This window comes from Salvelinus sp. IW2-2015, linkage group LG15 (assembly GCF_002910315.2).
Source record: "Salvelinus sp. IW2-2015 linkage group LG15, ASM291031v2, whole genome shotgun sequence".
NCBI classification, from domain to species: domain Eukaryota; kingdom Metazoa; phylum Chordata; class Actinopteri; order Salmoniformes; family Salmonidae; genus Salvelinus; species Salvelinus sp. IW2-2015.
In genome coordinates this window covers 50,743,426-50,767,492 of record NC_036855.1, presented here as the reverse complement: position 1 = coordinate 50,767,492, position 24,067 = coordinate 50,743,426, and the positions used below count along the sequence as shown (strand labels likewise).

Below are 24,067 nucleotides of genomic sequence, written 5' to 3'. Positions count from 1 at the left end.
TTTGGGGGGTTGTTGTCCCTGACAAGGGAACGCGCGTTAATGTCGAGCCCTGCCAATATGTAACCCCCCAACGGTAATGCCTTTCATTCACTCGATGTGGAATTCCAATGAATTTTCCCATGATCAAAAACAGGCTAGCCCAGGTTGGCACAAGTTACAGTAACATCGCATTAGCCTGTTTTCATGAACGCTTGTCTGGGCACCAAGTGGATTTGGTCCTCGGAAAATGGCATTGTGAGGGGGTGTGGAGCGACCTACAGCTACATTTTAGCCTGCTTTGCACAGCTAAATCGAGAGGTCATTCTTTTGACTTGGATGCTTCTGTCAGATTGCTGCCCGTTGTCATCTCTCTCGTCAGCCAGGACCCCATGCAGTTGTCAATGCAGGTGCCCGAGTGTAATTCATTTTTGATGGATTCTGAATCAAATGTGTGTGTTGCACTGCTGCTGCACCAGAAGGAGGACTCACCAAAGGCAAGATGATTCCCATACAGTAAAAGTAAACAAAAAATGTGAGTCACTCAAGTGCAAACATCTCTAATGTAAACTTCCCAGATGGTTGGTTCTCTTTGTTGTGATAATACACCAGCTATACATGAGACATCAAAACCAGGTTTCTCAGCAAGATCGAAAGCTTTTGCAATTCTGCACTTGGCATACCACTGTCTACAAATGTTGATTCTCAGAATCTGTAGAACTGTAATTCAAACGAGGGGTTATATCTTTCCTTTACTTTGAAAACATAATGGGCACTTCCACTCTACGGTTGTATGGATTCCTTCATCTGTTTAATTAAGCACGTTTGCAGCGTGGTGTAAAATCAAAACACGCCTGGGGCTTGATGTTTTGTGGCGCTGGAAGAGTATGTTTGTGTCTTTTGTTATAAAAACGTCATGCAGATAGGATGTGACTTTTTCCCTATTGTCCAGGTTCTTATTAAGTCCATTAGCTAGATTTTAGATTACAATGACTGTGTTGTTACACTGTTACGTGTTTGGATTCATGTTAACAAGGAATCAATGTTGTGAAACAAAAAGCGGCGCATCAGCCAATAATTGAATCAAATGTATGTCAGACTGCATGTCTGGTATGGTCTGTGCTAGTGTAGTCAGAGGTTCTATGCCYTTCCAAATTAAGCAATTGGAATTATTTAACAAGAATGTTGTGAATCTTTGAATTTTGGTTTTTGTTTTATGTTCCAGGCTGAACTGACTTTGATGGGCTATAGAGGAAAAAATAAGATAGCTTTTTTTGGTGTGATACCTTTTTCATTACATTCAGACATTTTGGGCGAAGGTCAGATAAATGTGAAGTATTTGGACAGACCAACGTCTCATATTGACGTTTTGAAAGCACTGAGTGTGCCATATTTGACAATTTTATCAAACCCTGCAATTTCATCTTATTTTCATCATTGTAAGGTTTATGATTAGGAATTCAAGTTTGTGGTTGTTSAGGTGAAGGATGGGGTTAGGGAGAAGTAAAGGCTTTTGGAGTTTAGGATTGACATATTCCTGGAGAAAATGTCAATATATGACAGAAAGAAAAGTTATCTGACAGAAATTGACATTGATGCCCWAAACATCTGTATTCAACTAGAAATTCTCAGACCAGACTAATCAATGGACAAGACCAGTCAAAAGTTTGGACACACCTACTCATTGCAGGGTTTTTCTTTATTTGTACTGTTTTTACATTGTAAATATGGTTGTGAAGACATCAAAAACTATGGAAAAAACACAATAGGAATCACTGTAGTAACCAGAAGTTGTAAACAAACAAAATATATTTGATATTTGATATTAATCAAAGTGCACCCTTTTTCCCTTGATGAGCAGCTTTGCACACTCTTGTCATCTCCTTAACCAGCTTCATTAGCGGTTAGTCCACACTGGAATGTGTTTCAATTAACAGGTTGTCGGCCTTGTTAAAAGTTCATTTGTGGGATTTATTTTCTTAATGCATTTGATGCCAATAGTTGTGTTGTGAAAGGTAGGGGTGGTATACCAGAAGATAGCCTATTTGGTAAAGACCAAGTCATATTTATGACCAGGAACATTCAAATAAGCAAAAGGGAAACGACAGTCCCATCATAACCTTTAAGACATGAAAGGTCAGGTCAATGCTGATATCGTGAAAACTTTAAAGTTTCTTCAAGTGCACGTCGCAAAAGCATCAGCGTTTGATGACAATGGGCTCTCTGAGGACCGCCACAGGAAGGAAGACGCCAGAGTTACTCTGCTGCAGAGGAATGAGTCATAGCAGGTTTACCCAGCCTCAGAAATTCGCAGTGCAAAAGAAATTTTCATCAAGTTCAATACAGACACAGTCTCAACATCAACTGTTCAGAGGAGGACTAAGTGAATCAGGCTTTAGTGGTAGAACTACTCGCAAATAAACCACTAACTAAAGGACCCACTAATAAGAAGACGACTTTGCTTGGCAAGAACACAAGCAATGGGACATTGAGAATGGTGGACAATCTGTCCTTTGGTCTGATGGAGTCCAAATTTGAGATTTGGTTCCAACCGCTGTGTCTTTGTAGACGCAGAGTAGGTGAAGGATGATCTCTGCATGTGTGGTTCCCACCGTGAAGCATGGTAAAGGAGGTGTGATGGTGGTGGGGGTGCTTTTGCTGGTGACATTGTCAGTGATTTTTTTAGAAATGTCAAGCAGCACTTAAGCCCAGCATGGTTAACACAGCATTCTGGCAGCGATAACGCACAATCCCATTGGTTTGCACTTAGTGGGACTATCACTGTTTTTCACAGGAAAATGACCAGACACCTCCGGCTGTGTAAGGCGCTATTTCGACCAAGACAGGTCAGTGAGCGGAGTGCTGCATCAGATGACCGTGGCCTTCCACAATCACCTGACTCAACCCAATTTTCGATGTTTTGGGATGAGTTTGGACCGCAGAGTAAGGCAAAGCAGCAACCAAGTGCTCAGCATATGTGGGACCTCCTTCAAGACTGTTGGAAAAAACTTCAGTGAAGCTGGTTTGAGAGAATGCTAAGAGTGTGCAAAGCTGTCATCAAGTCACAAGGGTGGCTACTTTCAGAATCTAAAATATGACATATTTTTGAGTTGTTGAAACACGTTTTTTGATTACTTCATCATTCCTTATGTGTTATTTCATAAACTCAGCAAAAAAAGAAAAATCGCCATTTTCTCAGGACCCTTCTTTCAAGATAATTCGTTAAAAAATCCATAACTTCACCGATCTTCATTGTAAGGGTTTAAACACTGTTCCCATGCTTGTTCAACTGCAACCATAAACATTATGACATGACCTGTGGAACGGTCGTTAACAACTACAGCTTACAGATGGTGGGCCAGATTAAGGTCACAGTTATGGAAATTAGGACACTAAAGAGCCGCTTTCAACTGACTCTGAAAACACAAAAATAAAGATGGCCGAGGGTCCTTGTTCATCTCTGCGTGAACCGTGCCTTAGGCATCGCTGCAAGGCAGGCATGACGGATTGCAGATGTGGCCAGGCCGGCAATAAATTGCCATGTGTCGACTGTGGAGACGCCTAGGAAGCGCTACAGGGAGACAGACAGACAGCTTGATCGTCCTCAGAGTGGCGAGCCTCGTGTAAAACACCCTGCACATCGGTACATGGATCGTACACAATCCGACACTCACACCTGCGAGCACAGGTTCACGGAATGGCACAACACTGCCAGGTCACCAGGACCGCACAATCTCCTAGCGGCTAGAGCTGTCCGCAATAGGCTTGAGAGAGGCTGGACTCGAGGGCTTGTAGCCTGTTTGTTAGGGCAGCGTCCTCACCAGACATACGGCAACGAGAACGGCGCCTATGGGACAAACCCACTGTCACTGGAACCAGACAGGACTGGCAAAAAGTGCTCTTCTCTGACGAGTCGCGGTTCTTGTCTCACCAGGGATGATGGTAGGATTCCGCATTTAATTCGTACAAGGAATGAAGTGTTATCAACACTCGAGGCCTGTCACTACTATGGAGCGAGCCGATCCGATTTTGGACAGGTGGACATGTCTGCGGGCGGAGTGTCAGCAGCATCATTGGACTGCGATATGCCATGTGATGGGTCATGGCAATGCGGCAATCTTCACGGCTCAACGCCTGCGTTACAGGGAGACATCCTCCTCCTCATGTGGTACACACCCTCACTCCATGGACATGGGCTCTCTTGCATCACACTCTGAGCATCGACCTAACCCAGCATGCACAATGCCACCAGCGCTATACTAATCGTCTGTCCCTGGATTCTCCTGCAAGACAGGAATGTCAGTGTTCTGCCATAGTGGCCAGCAAAGAGCCCAGATCTCAATCCCATTGAGCACGTTTGGACTGTTGGTCGGAGGGTGAGGGCTAGGCAACATTCCCCTCAGAAATAATCCAGGAACTTGCAGGTGCCTTGGTGGAAAAGAGTGTGGTAACATCTCACAGCAAGAACTGGCAAATCTGGTGCAGTCCATGAGGAGGAGATGCACTGCAGTACTTAATGCAGCTGGTGGCCACACAGATACTGACTATTACTTTTTTGATTTTGACGCCTCCGCTTTGTTCAGGGACACATTATTCAATATCTGTTAGTCACCATGTCTGTGGAACTTGTTCAGTTTATGTCTTAGTTGGTTGAATTTGTTATGTTCATACAATATTTACAGCATGTAAGTTTCTGAAAATCAAACGCAGTTGACAGTGTTTTTTTTTGCTGAATTCTAGTTTTGTTTATGTTCTTCACTATTATCTACAATGTAGAAAATAGTAAAAATACAGAAAAACGTTGAATGAATTGGTGTGGCCAGACTTTTGACTGGATACTTCGTATCTTATTGTTGTTTTTGCGCTTTATTCCTGTTACGGTCACGTTTCCATGCAATGTAAAAGAGAAACTACACACAATCCTCAACAGCTGTGCTTAAAAACTGGTGGCAAAATATGCTGTATTCTGAGCATGTAAGATAGCAATCTCTTGGAATATTTGAAGCTGTAAGAAAAARACGAGTAGGGCAGGTYTTAAAGATGTGGTTTGTTTGAGGGGTTGGGTCACTGCTGAACAGCAATTTATATCACATATCAATGTAATATAAGCACATATTTTCTTCATAACAGTAATGTATGGTGTCTCGTCGCAGCCCACTACTCCCTGATGTTCATATTTCACATTTTGTTGTTGATGTATGAATGTCAYTTTCAAACCTGTCAAGAGTTTCATTTCAGTGTGTCAATCATCCTYAGCATTTCCTCTTAGTTAAMCTGCGATTTGTGAAAAGCCCCATATTGCATGCTTGACTTTGCATTTCATAATGTTAATCTTGCAACTCTSCCAAGATAGTGTGGAGAAGAGARATCTAACCTTGTAACAAGATAGTGTGGAGAAGAGACATCTAACCTTGCTATGGTATTCTACACAGTAGACCAGTAGAACACAAACAAATTTAATGAAAAGCCTGATTGGGGATTTTATTGAGGAGTTGGTGAAGTGGCAAATRACTGTAGKAAATAAGCGACAGYAAARAAACTCAAAGCACTCCCAGAGACAGGCCGACTGACAGCTCGCCTGTGCCCAAACAATGGAYTCAAACAGGGTCTTGCCTACTCTAAATTGATCATCCCACCGCCAGAGGATTCCTCATCCAAAACTGAACGGAGCACCAGCAGGGTAGTTAACCAGTAATCAAGTCACATCCGTCATCCAATTCCAAATTCCCCTCTCTCTCTCTCTCTCGCTCTCTTCATCCTCCCCTCTCGGCCTCTCCATCCTCCCCTCTCGGCCTCTCCATCCTCCCCTCTCGGCTCATTCTTCTTCCCTCTCTCAGAATTACACTTGTAAGTGGGGCAGAAGCTTCACTGATTGCCCWTGATGTGAATCAGGTGCWTGTTCTTGCCTATTGCCAACTTCACTTCTTCCTTCGCTATTGGTCAGCAGGGGGAATCGGACCTACAGAGCCACTAAAGCTCCCATAGATCATTGTTTTTCAAACCTGTCTTCGGGGACCCCCAGACATTTCACAATGTTGTTGTAGCCCTGAACTAGCTCACCTGATTGACCTAGTCGAAGGCTTGATGATTAGTTGACAAGTTGAATCAGGTGTGCTAGKTTTGAAAAACATAGAATAGATCAAATACATGGAATGGCTGCGGGTCCCCGAGGAGATGTTTGAGAACCACTGCCATAGATAACCGGCYTGCTTGAGGGGATCAGTTTGAGCAAGGTGAGGCGCAGAATCGTGATTTGTAGATCAGTGATTCTGTAAAACCCCAGTGCAATGTAGTAGATCTCAAAACACATCTTTGAGCGGTCATTATTCCACACTTACATGTGATTAGACAGGAACACAATGCATTGTATTTTTCCTGGCTATTCCACTCTCTCTGCAATGAAACAGAATTCATGGGAGGGGAATTTTTTTCTCTAGATGTAGTGCTGCTTCCAAACACGTCTGCTCATTGTGGTGTGTGTCTAAGGCGATTATACAGTCTTTACTTATTTACTAACCGAGAAATTCTRATGTGGTCGGACCAAGAAGCTTTGGTTGCTCGCATCATCTCCTTTTTATCCCATCTTACCACTARAGCCTATTACACTGATGCTCTGTTATAGTGCTCTATCCAACCCGTTTAGTGAATCACATTAGGACTTGACTCATTCCATCATTCAATCCACCATTCTCAAATACTGCATTTCGTATTATGCCGTTTTCCATTGTGTATCTGGGTTCATGGACACACTTAGCTTCATTCTGCGACAGCAGGGACATTTTTTAATTAGTCGGAGTGAAAGATGTGAAGCTTTAACTCGAAAGGCATGCAAAGTCAAATATTTACTCTTGCTCTGGCAAGCCTCGCATGTACATATGCGTTTGTTTGTTGTTTGCTTCCTTCCTACATTGGCACACTGAGAGATATTGATATCATACAAACCGTATAAAAGAGTATATAAGAATCATACCACAGTCTATTCTATATGGCGCATGTTTTACAAGGCCGTAACAGCATTCTACATGGATAAGAGTAAACAATATCAGTGGATTTCAACTGAATATAAGGATTTCAACTGAATATAAGATGTTATGTTGAATTCTTTTTTGGAACAGGGCTGAATGTTACTCGCACTATGACTTTTTCTTCCTACACATTTCTGCCTGGTTTGTAGGTGTGTACTGGCTTTTCAGCAGCCTAAATTTTCTTTCACTGAAAAGGTGGTGTTCTCTCTCTCCCACACAATGAAAGTGTATTATCTATAGCCTCAATAGAGAGATACTTTGTAGCTTTTGATGTTTGGCAGGTGTGCCTTTCAAAGAGAAGAGTAAAGGCATTCCGCTTGATTGGAACACAAGAATTGCACGGGGGTTCACAACACAAACCATTACAGGAACTGGATGTTGGTGGGCGCTGCATTCGAAACACTCCATATCAAAGATTTAATTGGAGCTGGCAACCTTGGTCAAGTCTGGGGATATCTTTTTAACACCCTCTTTGTAAAATAGGCCCCAGTCGAGAGCTTCTGCATGCAATCACAGGAAGGGAGAGTGAGTCACAACTCGTCTGTAAATCAGGCGGGAAGAAGCAAGGCGCTCCTTGTCTCTTTGTGTTCTAGGGCGTATTTATTAAAGGCACAGAAGTGATATGGTGCGCACAAATACAGTTTGGATATTAAATTTGCCAGAAAAAGCGATTCCTCCTAGGGTTTTTTTCCCCTTCGCCGGATAACACTTTCATGCAGGCTGCACGTCTAGACGGCTCGGGCCAAGTGTTATTAAATAAAGCATGCCGTTTTGAGACGTGGCCACAGCTGGGAGGATGGTTTCATGTTGAACGTCTACTGTGAAAACGATTCAGAGTGTGCATGACAGAGGGGAGAGCAGACGGAATGCTGACAAGCTCTCACCTCCAAGCAAGTACATTTGGTTTACCTTAAGATAGGCTTAAACCTGGAATCCTTAATGGTGAAACAGCCACATCCATCCACACTATGAGGTTGGAATAATATTGRGAAATTGTAAAAATTATGATAATGCCATTTTAGTGTAAAATCTGTTTGAAAAGGCTACTCTTTTGGTGGGATGGAGTTTTGGCCTGCCTGTTGCCAACACCAGGCGGTAAAATAGTTAATAGACCAATAAGAAAGAGAGTTTCAAACCTCTCTGCCAATAACAGATAGTTTTTAGTTCCCCCCTCCCCACTCAGACCACACCCAGACAGTCCTAGCAAAATTCTAGCTTGAGAAATTGCTGGCTGTATTTCTGTATATTGAAAGTTACATATCTTGGAAACTTGATTGCTGACATGCAAAACATTTTYGGACTATATCAACAATGGACTAATGAAACAAATACCAAAAMATCGTTTTGGGGTGGAATTTRCCTTTAAATGTCATTACATCCATTTATAACTATTGTGTTATTCATATACAGTATGTAAATTAATGCCCCAAAAATAATACTGTCTCCACATAGGGAATAACAGAATGATGGAGTGTTTAACATCAAGGGAAGTAATTGGCATACATTTATGCATGAAAATGCCTGCAATAWATTATTGAATTATTAATTTATTATGCTAAGTATTTCTATTTCAATGTCTTKAAATTTGAACACTGTAGAATATTAGGCAATTTAAGTGATGAACAAATTAGCTGGCKTTGCTACGTGAATGAAGAAGCATATAGCGAGAGATTCCTGTTCACTTCAGATAATATGGGGCTTTCACGTCCTTGCTCAGTGTATTGTAAAACTTCTCCACAAACAAGTCCATTGTATCAGTTGCTGTGTACCAGCTTGGGATGGGTGACACTGAAAATGGTCTCATATATCAGCAATGCATATGTATCCTACACATGGATAATCAGGGGCCATTRTTGGGTCGTGCTGGTCCCCAAAGATCCACCCTAAGATCATTTGGTCCGGTTGATCATCGAAGATGCAGGCCAGGTCAGTTCAGTCAGGGGATTTTACATTTTTAAATGTAACCTTTATTTAACATGGCAAGCCAGTTAAGAACAAATTCTTATTTACAATGATGGCCTACTCCGGCCAAACCTGGACGATGCTGGGCCAATTGTGCGCAGCCCTATGGGACTCCCAATCACGGCCAGKTGTGATACAGCCTGGATTTTACACACATACTCACAGACACAGACACACAGAATTACCTCAGGGAACTTATTTGGGTGGCCTCTTGAAGGGAAAATATGTTTTTTTAAAACTAGGTCATCTAGGACTCCCTCAATAGAATACTCCATCTAGCTCAAGTTTCGTTTAGTCTTGTCACAGTTGTATGGGGGCCGCAGACTGAGGCAAGTCAACCAATGGATCTGACACTACAATCTTGTCATTCCCAATGAAAGGTCAAATATTTAATTCTCTGCTCTAAAAACTAGTCAGCAATGTTAACACAAATTAAAGTAAAATGTGCTTATTTCTACCTGGTAAAGATAGTTGAACATTTTCAACATATTTCTTGGAACAGCTCATTTCGTTTTAATTACGGAATATCATCAGAATAGTGTTGACGACTGTATCTGTGAAAAATGTATCAGTCAATTCGTTAATCAATTAATCAAAAGTTTTCAGGCCCGTTCATAGTAGGTCACTGACAAAGGAAGTGGGTCATCACATTACAAAAACGCACACACATAAAAACACTTTGAAAGTTCCTAAATAATTTTCATCAATTTTAAAAGCTGTTTTATTTTTTTTCATAGGCATGCACATTTACATTTTAGCGTCTCGTTTAGTCTCAGAACCCCCACTCTTTAATTTCAGATATAAATCACAAAGAAAAACAAATCAATATGAAATGGAGAACATTCATCTCATGCAAGACCTTGGAAGGAGATACAATTGGATATTTTATTTCATATCAAACAGCTCTGTTAGRTGACATTGGATACTGTCACTGAATATGCCACGGATCAATATACTTTAAAATATGAGCACGCTATCATTTTTCAGGGATATATTACGCTTTTGGACTGCGTCACGTTGTGTCCACCCTTCTTTAGGTGTCGTCTTACCAACATTTGATGCCAAATTAGCTTCTTCTGAACCCATTGTTTTACCGTGTCCAGCAACCAAACAATTAAAGAAGATTTTGTGCCAGATAGCCTGACAACGCAATTAATATTCCCTGCTGTCTGCTATGTTTATACAAGACAAGAGTCAGTAAACATGACGGATTGATTTTGTCACAGGTGTTGGGTGGTAGTCACGCTTGGGTAGAGAAATAAAGGAATTTTTCGACAAGCCTTGGGCAGTCCCCCTTATTACAACTATTTATTTGCACCCTCTTAATGACACAATTAAACCAGCCTGAACTTGGAGGCACTGCATAAACCGCTGTCTCCTCARAATCGGCATGACAGCAAATAAACTCCTTCTAAATTTGACGGGTTAAATGCTAGCACTTACAAATAACTTCTACTGTTGGTTTTGTAGCTTGTTCGTCGTAAAATAMGTTCCCCTTCAGTTTATTTGCCACACAATATTGGTTTCGAGGTGCATTCTTAAARATGGGTTATCTGATGGGGATACTTCCATCCAGCTACCGGGCAACGCTTAGTAAATCATAACGAAGGCATTTCTAAATATATTTACTAAGAAACAATGCGAAAGTAGTCCATGATCAGTAAYTCTGAGTTGACAAAAGATTAGGAACACCTGCTCTTTCCATGACATGGACTGACCAGGTGAAGCCATGTGAAAGCTATGATCCCCTTATTGATGTCACTTGTTAAATCCACTTCAATCATTGTAGATGAACGGGAGGAGACTGGTTAAAGAAGGATTTTTAATGCTTCAGACAATTGAGACTTGGATTGTATATGTGTGCCATTCAGAGGGTGAATTGGCAAAACAAAATATTTAAATGCCTTTGAACGGAGTATGGTAGTAGGTGCCAGGCGCACCGGTTTGAGTGTGTCAAGAACTGCAATGCTGCTGGGTTTTTCACACTCAACAGTTTCCCATGTGTATCAAGAATAGTCCACCACCCAAAGTACATCCAGCCAACTTGACACAATTGTGGGAAGCATTGGAGTCAACATGGGCCCGCATCCCCGTGGAACGCTTTTGACACCTTGTAGAGTCCATGCTCTGACGAATTGAGGTTGTTCTGATGGCAAAAGGGGTTGCAACTCAATATTAGGACGATGTTCCTAATGTTTTGTACACTCAGTGTAGTTTTGTGTTTATATACTATCTACGGATTGTCCTCACATGGGCCACCATGGGAATTCCTTATTATTCATATTCCTTGTATTATCATACATCCTTACAACTGGTGTGTCTGGTGTGAGTAGGATCCTTTCAAGTACATCCATTCATATCAATGAATACCTTGTTTATTTTAAAACAAAGATTTATGAATTGGCAATAGGTCATTGATTAATATGAAACATTGCCAGCTACAGTACAGTGTCTTGCAAAAGTATTTCTTTAAATTTGATTGTGTTACAAAGTTGGATTAAAGGGGATGTACTTAATTGCCATTTTTTTGTCAACAATTTACAACAGATATAAATATTTAGAAACGCCTTCGTTAATGATTTATTAAGCATTGCACGGTAGCTGGATGGAAGTATCCCCATCAAATAAGCTACGCTTATTTTTGGTTCTCCTTTAATCCCTCCGGTAGTACATAGCCACATGTATGAATCACAACTGAAAACTGTGCCCGCAACAAGCGTGCACATTCTTGATTTTYCACACACCAGTGTGCGTAAGCGAGACAGGCCTACATACTGTTTCTATGTACACTCACAGAAGGCTTCGCTCCCTCACCTCCTACACATCATTTCCACACTTTGACTGCCGTGGCGTTGCCCAGCGAGGCTGAATGATCTCATAAGCTATTAGCCGTTATTAAAAAAAGGCCCGGGTCAATAGCTTGTAACCGGTGCTACGATAGAGCGTTTACAGGCCAGCCCTGTCAACTGAACTGAAGACCAAGCTGCTTCTGCAGCTGCTCTCTAGGTAGAGAGGGAAAGTGGCATGGCCTTGCCTCCTTCCCCTTATTGAGCTGTTGTTTTGCTGTTGATTGTAGACCTCAGCACTTTTCCCTCTCCAGGCCCACGGCTCAGCACTTCTCTTTTACACAGCAGGGTCAACCTCATATAACTCAGAAACTCGCTGTGATTTCAAGGCTAGAGAAATGTTTGTCCGCAAGAAGTTAACGCAGGATCCACCAATAAATGATGATGCTCCTCATATAGGAGAAAGCTCATCTTTCTTCATTCTTTTGCGTGTGGCATTTTTCATTATTTCGAGCCGCTCGTGTTTTACTGTCTTGACTTAAGATGCTCGATCAAGATGGATATAAAAGAATGTGGAAATTGCAGAGGCCCAACTAAAAAATATTGAATTATGTGATCACTGGCAGCAGAATCCTGAGGACAGCGGCCTCCTATCTGATCATAAGACTGTTTGTCAGACAACCCGATTCTCATTAGCACACTTTTCTCTCGTCCAACGGATCCGTGAAACCGCGAGGTTGCCAGGACGCTGGTGTCGGGGGAAAGGTCATGACATAATTAGGYATCTGCCGCCATTTTTGGCAGTAGTTAACAATTTATGTCGGACCATGCGCAACGTTTTTTTACCGTAATCTGTGACTCTACATGTGATATAGCTAGTTCTGTTTCAGTGGGCCTCAAATTACGAGTCTCATTCGTTTCACTCCCACGGATGGGCCAATTCCATTGGGTAATGAATACGCTGGCAGACAGGGAGTGATTTCCCCATCTCTCTGTTGCGTGAGCCTGCAATAGATTTCACAGATGCCATACGGTGGCAACTCATGCGCGGGATGCATTACAGCATGTTCTTTATTTCTTTCTTAGGTGCTGCTGTTCTATTACTGATTTATGTGTTATTGTGCTTGATCCGGTGATGGGATTTGTGACATGAGGTGCATGAGACTTTTGGAACAAGGCCCCAGGTCGATCGGGCTGGGAGCCCTCCCAGATTCAGCCGAATATGGTGGGCAGCAATGTTGCATTCAAAAGCACAAAGAAATGACACAGTATATTTCTTTTTCCACACCTGGTCCCCAAAATCCACTCTCAGAGGGGTTTACAGTAAAGCTCATTAAGCTGCATGGCGGGGGTTGTTGTTTTTCTCCAGACGTTAAGTAACATTTTCTTGCACTTGGGGCTCTACTCTTTCCTCTGGAGCTTCTAGTGTAAGACAAAGCAATGCCATTTGGGTGTTTGTCTTACAGGCATTTCRGCGGTGTTGGAAGGATGTTGTTTTCCCCCTACACTTCCTGGTTCTTGGTTTTGATTGTAGAGGGCCCTTGATGTTCTRGTGACTTGTAGAGATAGAGCTTCTATTGTCTATTTACCAACTTAAATGAATGTCAAATTAGGGGAGTGGTTAAAGTGAAATGTTTAATGTTTTTGTAACACAGCATTTGCAAATAATGATTTCTTTCTGGGGGGTTGAAAGCAATCAACGATGCACAGCATGTCGATATAAAATTGACGACCGGTTGCGTCGAAAACCGCTGGCTGACCAGCTTGATCTTGAGGAAGTTTCCAAAAGATTGATTCATTTATTTTTGTTTGTAAATGAGGGTGTTGCGTTCAATAAAAATCGATTTTCAATCTGATATCGCCAGTTGGCACTAGGGAAGATGTAGGCAAGCTGCAGTGTCTTTATCTATGACCACAGATGAGAGAGAGCGAGAGAGAGAGAAAGAGAGAGAGAGAGAGCGAGGGATGAAGAGAGAGAGAGGAGAGAGGAAGAGCTCACATGGCTAACCGTAGCCCCAAAAGGCCAGAGCTGTCAGTTTCTTCTTCAGCTCTTTATTTGCCACTCCTGAGCTTTCACTCTCTATTCCCTACTCCTCCAACCACTGGGTTCCCTAACTCTACTTCACTTGGCTGATGTGTATGCTTGTCTTTCAAGAGCCATATGTCTGTTTTATCAATAGGTAAGCTAGTAAGGTAAGAGACGCAAACCCCTAAAATAGTACGCAAAGGGTATGGACAAAGTCGAACGGAATCTTTTATCAGTATACCCAGCAAACCAAAATTGGTTATGTGAAAGTTCCCAGAACTTTCCCAGAATGTTCTATGGTGCTTGTTATATAGATATATAGATTTCTTTTCTGGAAAAAAATAAATGTTGTTTTCCAAATTGTTCTTTGAGTGTTTTGGGGGTTCTGGAATGTTCCCGGTTTGCATCATATGGAATGAATTCATTCAGAATTCTCAGACAAGACTGTAATGACCAAATTTTGATGCACAATTGCGCGAAAAGTCATGTTTGCCTCTTGGCAAGGTCACCATAAAAAAAATTGCACATTTACATTTCAATAGTTTGATTTATAAAGAAATAGAAAAGGCATTTGACAAATGGGTGCTGTGGATATTTCAGTCTTTTTGACAGTTGGATTTGCCAAATTGGTAAGGTGATTGAAGTGCTTTTTTATCTCGAAACCCAAGGACTGAGTATTGAGTAGATATTAGTGTGTCTGTACTTCTTTACCCTTTTTCTCTAATGACACAACACTTTTAATCCGCTTTAACACCGTCTCCTACACCRAAGGGTGCCAATAAAGAGGGATTCTGTCAGGCYGCGGACATAAAGTAGTGAAATCTCTCTCTCTTCTCTCTCTCTCCCTTGACAGACAAGGCTATGAGGGGCTGGAGCAGAAGCTGAAGGAGGTCTTCACAGAGCGGACTGGCATCCTGCGTCAACTCTCCAAGACTACAAAGGAACTGGACAGCATAAAAGGCAACCTTCAGGTTAGAGCCCCACTGTTTCTTTTCTGACAGATTATAGTGGGATGTTAAAGAAAGGGGGATGGCTTTGAGTGCCTTTGGAACCATGGGGTTATTTCGAAAGGCTAAGAACTTAAAAAAGGGCTTAACAATTCAGCTCAGCCTGTGATTCACTTTTTCTCATCCGCTGTCCTGGGGTATAATGAGCCACCACATACCTGGGGCCTCATTTATTAAAAGCAAATAAGCAATATGTTCTGCGTTTTGACGATCCCTCCACCTGATATGAATAKGAATTGGAAGTGGAAGTCCTGTAGTTGAGGTGCAGTTGTAAAAACTGGAAAATTACTCCAAGGTGGAAGAGTTGAGAAATCTGGCTCGACACTCTTCGAAAAAAGGGTTCCAAAAGGGTTCTTCAGCTGTCCCTATAAGAGAACCCTTTTTGGTTCCAGGTATAACTCTTTTTGGTTCCATGTAGAACCCTCTTTAAGGGTACTACATGGAACTAAAAGGGTTCTACCTGGAACCCCAAACAGTTATTCAACAGGTTATCCTATGGGGACAGCCGAAGAACCCTTTCGGGTTCTAGTTTGCAGAGGATTTTGAATGATATGATCAAGTAACTGTCGCGACAGGACGTGCATGTGTGGTGCTGATGGAGGATGTTTACATTACCTTATTTGACTTCAGTACTGTATTTGACATCTTTCAAATACTTTAGATGTGCTTGARTGAAATTGCCTGGCTCAATGGAACCAATGGAATAGTTCAAACGGTGCTAACCCTGTCCATCTGGAACTCCAGGCGGACTCAAGCAAACACTGAAATTATTTGAATGACCCAGGTCTACTTTAAATGGTATCTATGCTTCTACCCTTGACGTCTACCACAGCTCGATGTAATCTGTTTTTGACATACAGATCCGCAAATGTTGTGTATACGGTATGTTGTATGTACATGTACGTTACAACGTTACTCTTTCCTGTGAGCACAGTGCAGAATAGGATTGACAGAATGGGGAATGACAGGTGTTGAGAGGTAGAAGATGGAAATGTATGATAAAGATCATCACTCCCATAGTGGATGCTGTGAAATAAATTCATGAGAATTGGTAAATGCACAGCTTGAATGGAAGACCACATAAACATAGTTAATCCTAGATCTTGAGATTCCAGTGTAATTTGGTTGTTAAATTGTATACTGCAGCAAGGCAATACATTTTTCTCTGATACATCTGTATATCGCCACTGATCGGGGCTGCAGTCGATTCCATTTCAGTTCTCATCAAACAAGTAGGGAATGAATTGAATTGAACAAATAGATTGAAAAAGACGTTAGGTTGTATGAGTATTTTCAGTCCAAATTCTACTTTCAACATCCTGTGTCCCYCAGAGAACCAGCAGACACAAATATGTCTCTCAGATGTTAGCCAGAGTACCGTTGTCACATAGGCAGTCTTGAATAGAATCTCTGTTGCCAAATTTGGTGCCAGTGGTCCCTTGGGTTTGTCTGGGCCACTGTGTTCTTTTTAGTAGGCTTGGATGGCTGTAGCCCAATTTCATTTCAGTTTTAATCAATGACTTCCCAATTACACCCTGTGAACTTGTATGACATGTAACCTGGTGTCACGTCTACTCCCGTTCCCCCTATCTGGCYCTTGTTGTCGCCAGTTTACTCATTATTACGCACACCTGKCACCATTGTTACGCGCACCTGTGCCTCATGAGACTCACCTGGACTCCATTACCTTCCTGATTACCTCCACTATATCTGTCACTCCCTTTGGTTCTCCCTTTGCGTACCCGGTACGCATCACCAAAGGGAAACAACAGGGATTTTTATTTGCTTTTTTACTGGTGARGTCGGGTCCAAGGGAAGCTGCCGAAGAAAAAGGGGAAGCCTCAGCTGGCTCGTCAGGCTTCAATGCCTCAGCTGGCTCGATAGGTTCTCAATCATCGGTTGGCTCGTCAGGCTTCCATTGCCGAAGCTACCGGGGATGCCTCAGCTAGCTCATCAGGCTTCCATGCCTCAGCTGGCTCGACAGGTTCTCAAGCCTTGGTTGGCTCATCAGGCTTCCACGCCTCAGCTGGCTCGTCAGGTTCCCYCGCCTCAGCTGGCTCTACAGGTTCCTGCACCTCAGCTGAGTCTACAGGTTCCCGCACCTCAGCAGAAGCGACTGGCCCACTCCTGGTACTCGGGACCGTCCCTCTGGTCGGCGTCCTGCGGCAGGAGCCGCGTGRCAGGGAGGGGGTGCTGTRACGTATACTCCCACTCCCCCTCTCTGGCGCTCGTTGTTGCCAGTTTACTCATTATTATGCACACCTGCCACCATCGTTATGCGCACCTSCGCCTCATGAGACTCACCCGGACTCCGTCACCTTCCTGATTACCTKCCCTATATCTGTCACTCCCTTTGGTTCTTTCCCCAGGCATTATTGATTCTGTTCCTGTGTTATATGTCTGTACACTACTCGTGTTTCTTGTTTTGTTCTATGTTTCTTTTAATTATTAAATTCCCTCCCTGTTCTTGCTTCGCGACTCCTAGTGTACCCGTTACACCCTGGCCAGCCTGGGTTCCTGGTGTTGTCCTCCTGACAGTTTTCGGTGGCATCCATTGTCCCTTGGTCGGGTCTGGCTGGCACTGTGTGTCTYTCTAAGCTACCACTGTCCTCGGGGCAGGCTTTGATTTCAGTTAGCTACTGTACATTATGTGCAGACTTGGATGGCAMTGTCCCCTGTGCCTTGTACAAATGTACCAGGCAAAGCAGGCGGTAGGAGATGAAGGGAGAAGCGAGGGGGGAWTGATCTCTTATAAAAAAAGGGGGGGAAAACAATCAACCGTAACTTTTTATAATAATCCATTATGTATGTGTAACAGAGTAACCTTTCTGGTGGAGATTTACTGACCTAAGCGTTTATTTTTTTAATTAGACATCCCTTGGGTGCTGGGTCAACCCTTCATAATTAAACTTTGCCTGATAGAGCTTTGATTCTTGGCAGTTGCTTTGTGGTGTGCTAGTATAGGGTTTAATGGGGGCCATTCCTTCGCACCTCAACTGCTTATGGAGGTACCCTGGTTTGTTATGGTAGGTGTCAGCACCTCTCTAAATCGAATCCTGATGGGATGCAGCCAGATTAAAGTTTTTGTGATACAGAAATATYTWTWTTTTMTTMMTTTGTTTTTTTACCCCCTTTTCTCCCCAATTTTCGTGGTATCCAATRYCTAGTAATTACTATCTTGTCTCATCGCTACAACTCCCGTACGGGCTCGGGAGAGACGAAGGTCGAAAGCCATGCGTCCTCCGAAACACAACCCAACCAAGCCGCACTGCTTCTTAACACAGCGCGCCTCCAACCCGGAAGCCAGCCGCACCAATGTGTCGGAGGAAACACTGTGCACCCGGCTCCCTTGGTTAGCGCGCACTGCGCCCGGCCCGCCACAGGAGTCGCTGGTGCGCGATGAGACAAGGATATCCCTACCGGCCTAACCCGGACGACGCTAGGCCAATTGTGCGTCGCCCCACGGACCTCCCGGTCGCGGCCGGCTGCGACAGAGCCTGGGCGCGAACCCAGAGTCTCTGGTGGCGCAGCTAGCGCTGCGATGCAGTGCCCTGCACCACTGGGAGGCCCATATGGGTATTTTTCTGAATGTCTCTTCTCATTATTATACTGAAGCACATTTTAAAACCGTTCGGTAATCTCGCASAGCTGCAGTTATTGAACTCCCAATTATTGTGTTTATGGAAATGAGAATCAAATGTATTATCAACAAGATACTGTACCACTTGAATCTTCTATTATTGTATTCAAAAGTTTGTCTCTGCCAGAGTTTTCTTCCCCAAAAAGTGTCAGGTTCATAATTACACTCCAACCTGCATATAAACTACATGAGCTCCTACAAGCTTACAAATAAACTACAACTTGTTGTATCACAATAAGTATTTTCGACTACCCTCATAAAAGCARACACATKCATCTASGAGGGGTTACACCATATGGACGAAAAATAATAATCATTATTCACACCTTTTTTTGCCTGTGTATAGACTGTATGACAGCTTGGAGCAACGTGTGCATTTACACTCGAAAGGAGCACTGTTGTTTTCTTTTCGTTCCTACTGTATGAGGMCTTTGAATCAGCTCCTTCACTTTGGAGTGTTGGAGTGAGACTGTGAGTGGTCATATAATAAACCAATTTCTCTTGCGAGACTGAAAAGCTCTCCTTCCTCAKTTCTAGACACTGAAAAATGATGACTCCGTGGCCAAGAAGGATGTCCAGAGAATCCTGGAACTCAGCCACAAGCAGAGGTAGARCTAACCTTCTTAACCATTTGCTATTGCACATTGCWGCCATATGGATTATTTTGAAGAGCAACATTAATTTTAATTACTTCTATGGTGCAAGAACAATGTGATTTTACCTGCAATTCAACTTTGGTATACACAGTATATACTTATACCCTACCGCTTTATAAATAGCAAACCAACATATCAACACATGACAATCWTAAACAAACCATAAAACKATTTTTTATTGTTGMTTTTTATTGTTTTTATTGTTTATCCTGGTCCACAGACGATTTGAGCAGCCACCTGCGTTCCACTATAAATCCGATTAATCCTGCATTTGATTCGTTCCATTGCCAAGAATGATTATCCAATGACTTCATCGCGAGATATCCAGGCAACTGAGTTATGGAAAAATCATTTGTTTTTGACACCTTTCAATCATGTTTTTGATTGCTTTGGGGGAGTAAGAACTAGCAACTATTTTAATGTGAAACCATGGTACTGTAGCCACATCCTCAAGTCAACACATGTTGAAAAATTACAAACGTGAGGCTTTACAAGATGCTGTCATTCCAGGTTTAGAAATGTTATTTAATTAAGACACTGTAGCCTTTATAAAAGCTGAAAACAGACATATTGTAGTCAGCAACATGATAAAACACAAACCTTAACCCTCGTCCTTGCCACCATAATTTTACCTAATCGTGTACATAACCAATTACTATATTTAAACTGCAAATATACAGACAACTTGAGGGGCCAAAGAAATACGCGGCGGGGTGGGGGAAGACAGTAGTAAAAGTCAAACATTCTGTCCYGTTTACTTTTGTGCTCTGGTTAAAGTAAATAACTGCCTTCCCACAGACACCATAACTGCCTTCCCACAAATACCCATAATGGGTTATGCACTATTTTATACACAGTCCAGTGCTGTGTTGCCTGAGGAAAATGTCACTCAGAATAATTTTGTGTTGTTTGTAGCCCATAGGCAAATGTCTCTAAATATCGGTGAAGATATGTTGACTCAATGTGTTGACTTGAAGCTTATTTACAGTACCAAATGTTGTTGGGCTCCCCTTAAATGTCAACCTCAAATTCATTCCACGCTAACTTCTTAAACATTGTTCTGTCTACCCTTAAAACGTCATACTGCTGGTTTTAGGGTGAGATCAGAAAAATGAAATCCCAAGTAGCGGAAAATAAAAATGTTTGCTTGACTGGGCTCATGCCAACAGACACAACCATTGGCATGTGAAATACGACAGGGCATCGCAGCAGTGAAGAGAGACTTTTCCTTCTGAGATTGACACACAGTGCTGTTGACTGCAGATGCTGCTCCTCGACTGCACAATTGATGGACCATGACCATGTCATATGTAGTTAAACTCTAAACCTACACTAAGCCCAGTCAAAGGGAATAATTCTTTGCTGCTGTAATCGTATACCGGCATTCTGGATTTAAGTTTGGCATTTCGTCACGCATTCTATCACAAATGTTTGGTAGAAAAAATAAGCATGAATTGATTTGATAATTTGATCCTATTCAGTGCTCAGTCAGTCAGTCAGTCAGTGCTTGAGATACTATTACTACTCCCTCGCCACTGCGAGAAGAGTTGGAGAGGAGAAGGATAGGTGCTAACTGAGTGTTTCTCACCTTTCCTCTCAACAGGGAAGAGATGAAGTCCCTCCAGACTGCATTGCAGAAGCAGCTGGACGAGGCAACGGAACAGGCCGAGAAACAGCAGGCCACAGTGAGTAGGAGCCCTCAGTCGTCCTCACCTCGTCTACACCTCACTCCTCTAACCTCCCCCTTGTCACCTGTCACCRGGGCCTGTGGGCGCCCGTCACCCATCTCATTACCCAGCAGCCATCTCTCCTGGCTGGCCRCCTCCCTCCCACCACTTAATAACCAGTCTGGGAGAGTGAGAGAGCTAGGTGTAACCCAGAAATAGGAAGCATAGTGAGGGAGGTCCTTCTGCTCTCCACTCTCTCCTTAAAGGATAGGTTTCTGATAAAATTATTCGTTTTGTAAAAGCTAAACTTGACAGGATGGAGTATGTTTTTCCATAACGGTGATGAATAATTTCAATGAAACACCTGTAGAGTACGAGGAGAAGAAACACTTAATAGACCAGGTGACTTTTTAATATATTTTTTCCTTTTGTTATCCTGTCATAAACATTGCTTTTCATTCGCCAAGTATTCCAGGCCTCTTTCCYTCATGCAACTCAGTCCTTTTTCTATTGTACTTGGCTGTCATTCTACTATAAATTCTATTCTACTCAAGTTGTATTACATTGCCAAGCTATTCCGACGTCTGAGAATAGCAAGCTACAAATGAACTCCGATACCACACATGCAGTCATGGTTATACCTYCTGTATGAATTGGACCTATAGGTAACAGTTTACTGTAGGCCCCCTATGTATAAATTCACTTTACTGTAGGTCCCCTATGTATGCATTTAACGTAGGCCCCCATAATGCCTTTATAACAGCTTTTTATAACAGCTACAAAAGCTGTTATAACATCAGTAATTAACATTATACTCATGTGGAGCCTTTTTCKTACCTACTGTATAGATTAGACCCTAGCTGTTTATATTKCCACTRCCCAAAGATATTTACTGCTGTATCTCTTATGGCTATCTGGCGAACCTCTAATTCCCTCTCAAAAACAAATGATCAGAAAATCAACAGGATGCCTAATTAATGTCCCAAACAGACCGTGAAATGCTTTTGAGATATTCAATATTTGCTAATAAGAACAACATGGCCTGAAACAAGTGTGGACGTCTGAAAATGGGTGTCTGTCTTATTTTCAAAGTACAGAACAAGGGGGGGGCTGATGTTGCTAGCCAACAATCAAACTGTTGTTGTTGACATTTTCATGTTAAGATGAGTGACAAATCCCTGGTGTAGGGAGATAATTATGGTCTATATTAAAGGAAATTGTATTGGCTACTGCAATGCAATGCATCAAATCAATGCCTGTCTTTCACAAGGGGAAATTTCTTATGATGTTACCAGCCGGTTACTACGTTTCTGGAATAGCACAAAAAAAAGTGTTGTAAAGTTGAGTTTCTTGGTTGTATCATATACAGCATAACTCTGCTACTGCCACTATTCAGTGTACTAATGGAGTTTTGGGAAAATGCACGCTGATGCTGTATGAATAACTGTCTTGTTTGTAATAAGGTAGAGTTTTTAACATTTTCAATTGAGACCATGCCTACAGCTCGAGGCGAAGAAACAGAGTGTGAGTTGAGGTTATTCTCCGTAGCTGGGCGAATTTGATGTGAGGCATTGGGTAGAAAACATTGTTTGATTGGTGTTGCACTCTGCCCCTAGGGACCTCTAGAGTGTGTTTTCTCTAAACCTACTAAGCAGCAAAAAGTGGAAACCAGGGTTAGTAACAAGCACTGTCAAAGGTATTTGGTCTGGGACGATACTGCACTAAACCACTAAACCATAAGCACTAAACGTGCTTATGTTTCAATGAGCTGTTCTCACTTCAAACATTTCATCATCTTGGCTCATTTGYAATTGATGAAATTAGTGCAACTGATAATCAATACGGTTTCAATCAGGAGCTGAATCTGTATCTTCCTTTTCCCTACACGCAAAAACTATAAATTAGTACCCCCAGTGGACCACATACAGCGAACAGCTGTAGCTGTACTTGGAAATTGACATGCACAATAGGAAGCCATTTGCGATGGGAAACACATACTCATCATAAATGCCAATAACATGTAGAGCATTTGATGATGAACGTGAAGCTGTGGTTCCACTCAAAAGATCCCTTTCTTATTTTATTTATATTTCATTCAAATGTTCATATTGTGTGGTTCAGAAACCTTGTTTGGGTTCACATACTCAATGTAAGTTCCCTGGCGTAGCACAGTTTCTCTGGAACCCCCCCCCAAAGTTAAAGTTTGCCACCCCCCCCTAAAACATGTGACTGCGTCAGCCACTCACAAAGTATAGACTACCGATCGTTGTCAATGGTTCTGAAATTGCGACGTRTACGCGGCTGCTTATCGGTAGGCTTTGTGGTGCTAGTGCTTGAAGTAGCCTGTAGCTTTGCTTTAATGGGTACATGTTTATTTATATTTGGTCGTCATTTTAGCATGTTAAAAGGATCGGACCATTTTTTWKKYTTTTTGTCTAAAATGACATACCCAAATCTAACTGCCTGTAGCTCAGGACCTGAAGCAAGGAAACAGCCGAGGTTCAAACTTTAGAAACCAGTTCCTACATTTGAATATAAAACTGTATTTTATCAAACAAAACTATGCTACATTTTATRGCTGGGACCCTCACGATGACAAATCAGAGCAAGATTACTGAATGTAAGTACATTATTTACCTTCAGAGGTGAATGTATCAAACCAGTTGCCGTGATAAAAGTTTTTTGTTGTTGTGCACTCTCTTCAAACAATAGCATGGCATTTTATCACTGTAATAGCTACTGTAAATTGGCCAGTGCAGTTAGATTAACAAGAATGTAAGCTTTCTGCCCATATAAGACATGTCTATGTCCTGGGAAATGGACCGTGCCCAGGACCGTGTTTGGGAAACCCTGGTCTAGCCTACCTTTAGCTATATACAGTATTTAGCTGGTAGCCTATTTATATTACACATTGGAACTCGGACTCCACGCTGTCGGGGCGATCCGTTTCATCACTCGTAGGCTTACCAGTGTTCACAGAAGGGAGGTCGCTCTCATGAGCACCGCTGGGTRTCTGGCAGTCGTCATCTTGGTTTTCTGGGAGAGGAAGAGGAGGAGAAGGAAGGCCAGCACCCTCACTAGAGGAAATGTCACTATTCTCAAGAGCAGGGTAGATGAGGACGAGCAAGGCCACTGTCATTTCTGGGCCCGGGCAGTGAGGTCTCTATCGAGACTGGGATGCTGCTAGTGTTAGCTGCAGCATAAATAGGCCTACTAGCTAACACCTTCAATGGTTTTTCATCAGTCGAMGAGTTGGTAGCTTTGGTGATGTGGTTCAGTAATCTTCAGTAATTTGGCGCGAGCTTGATCAGATAAAGCTTTT

At 42.4% G+C, this 24,067-nt stretch overlaps 1 protein-coding gene across 2 annotated transcripts in view; it reads left to right on the top strand.

Moving 5' to 3' along the window:
- Positions 1–24,067, top strand: part of LOC111974094 (leucine zipper protein 2-like) — a 185,317-nt gene that overhangs the window by 101,219 nt on the left and 60,031 nt on the right. For both annotated transcript variants that reach the window (XM_024001659.3, XM_024001658.3), the window contains exons 2-4: positions 14,629–14,746; positions 18,960–19,030; positions 20,682–20,763. In XM_024001659.3, coding sequence (XP_023857427.1) covers positions 14,629–14,746; positions 18,960–19,030; positions 20,682–20,763 — 271 coding nt within the window. The remainder of the gene's footprint in view (positions 1–14,628; positions 14,747–18,959; positions 19,031–20,681; positions 20,764–24,067) is intronic.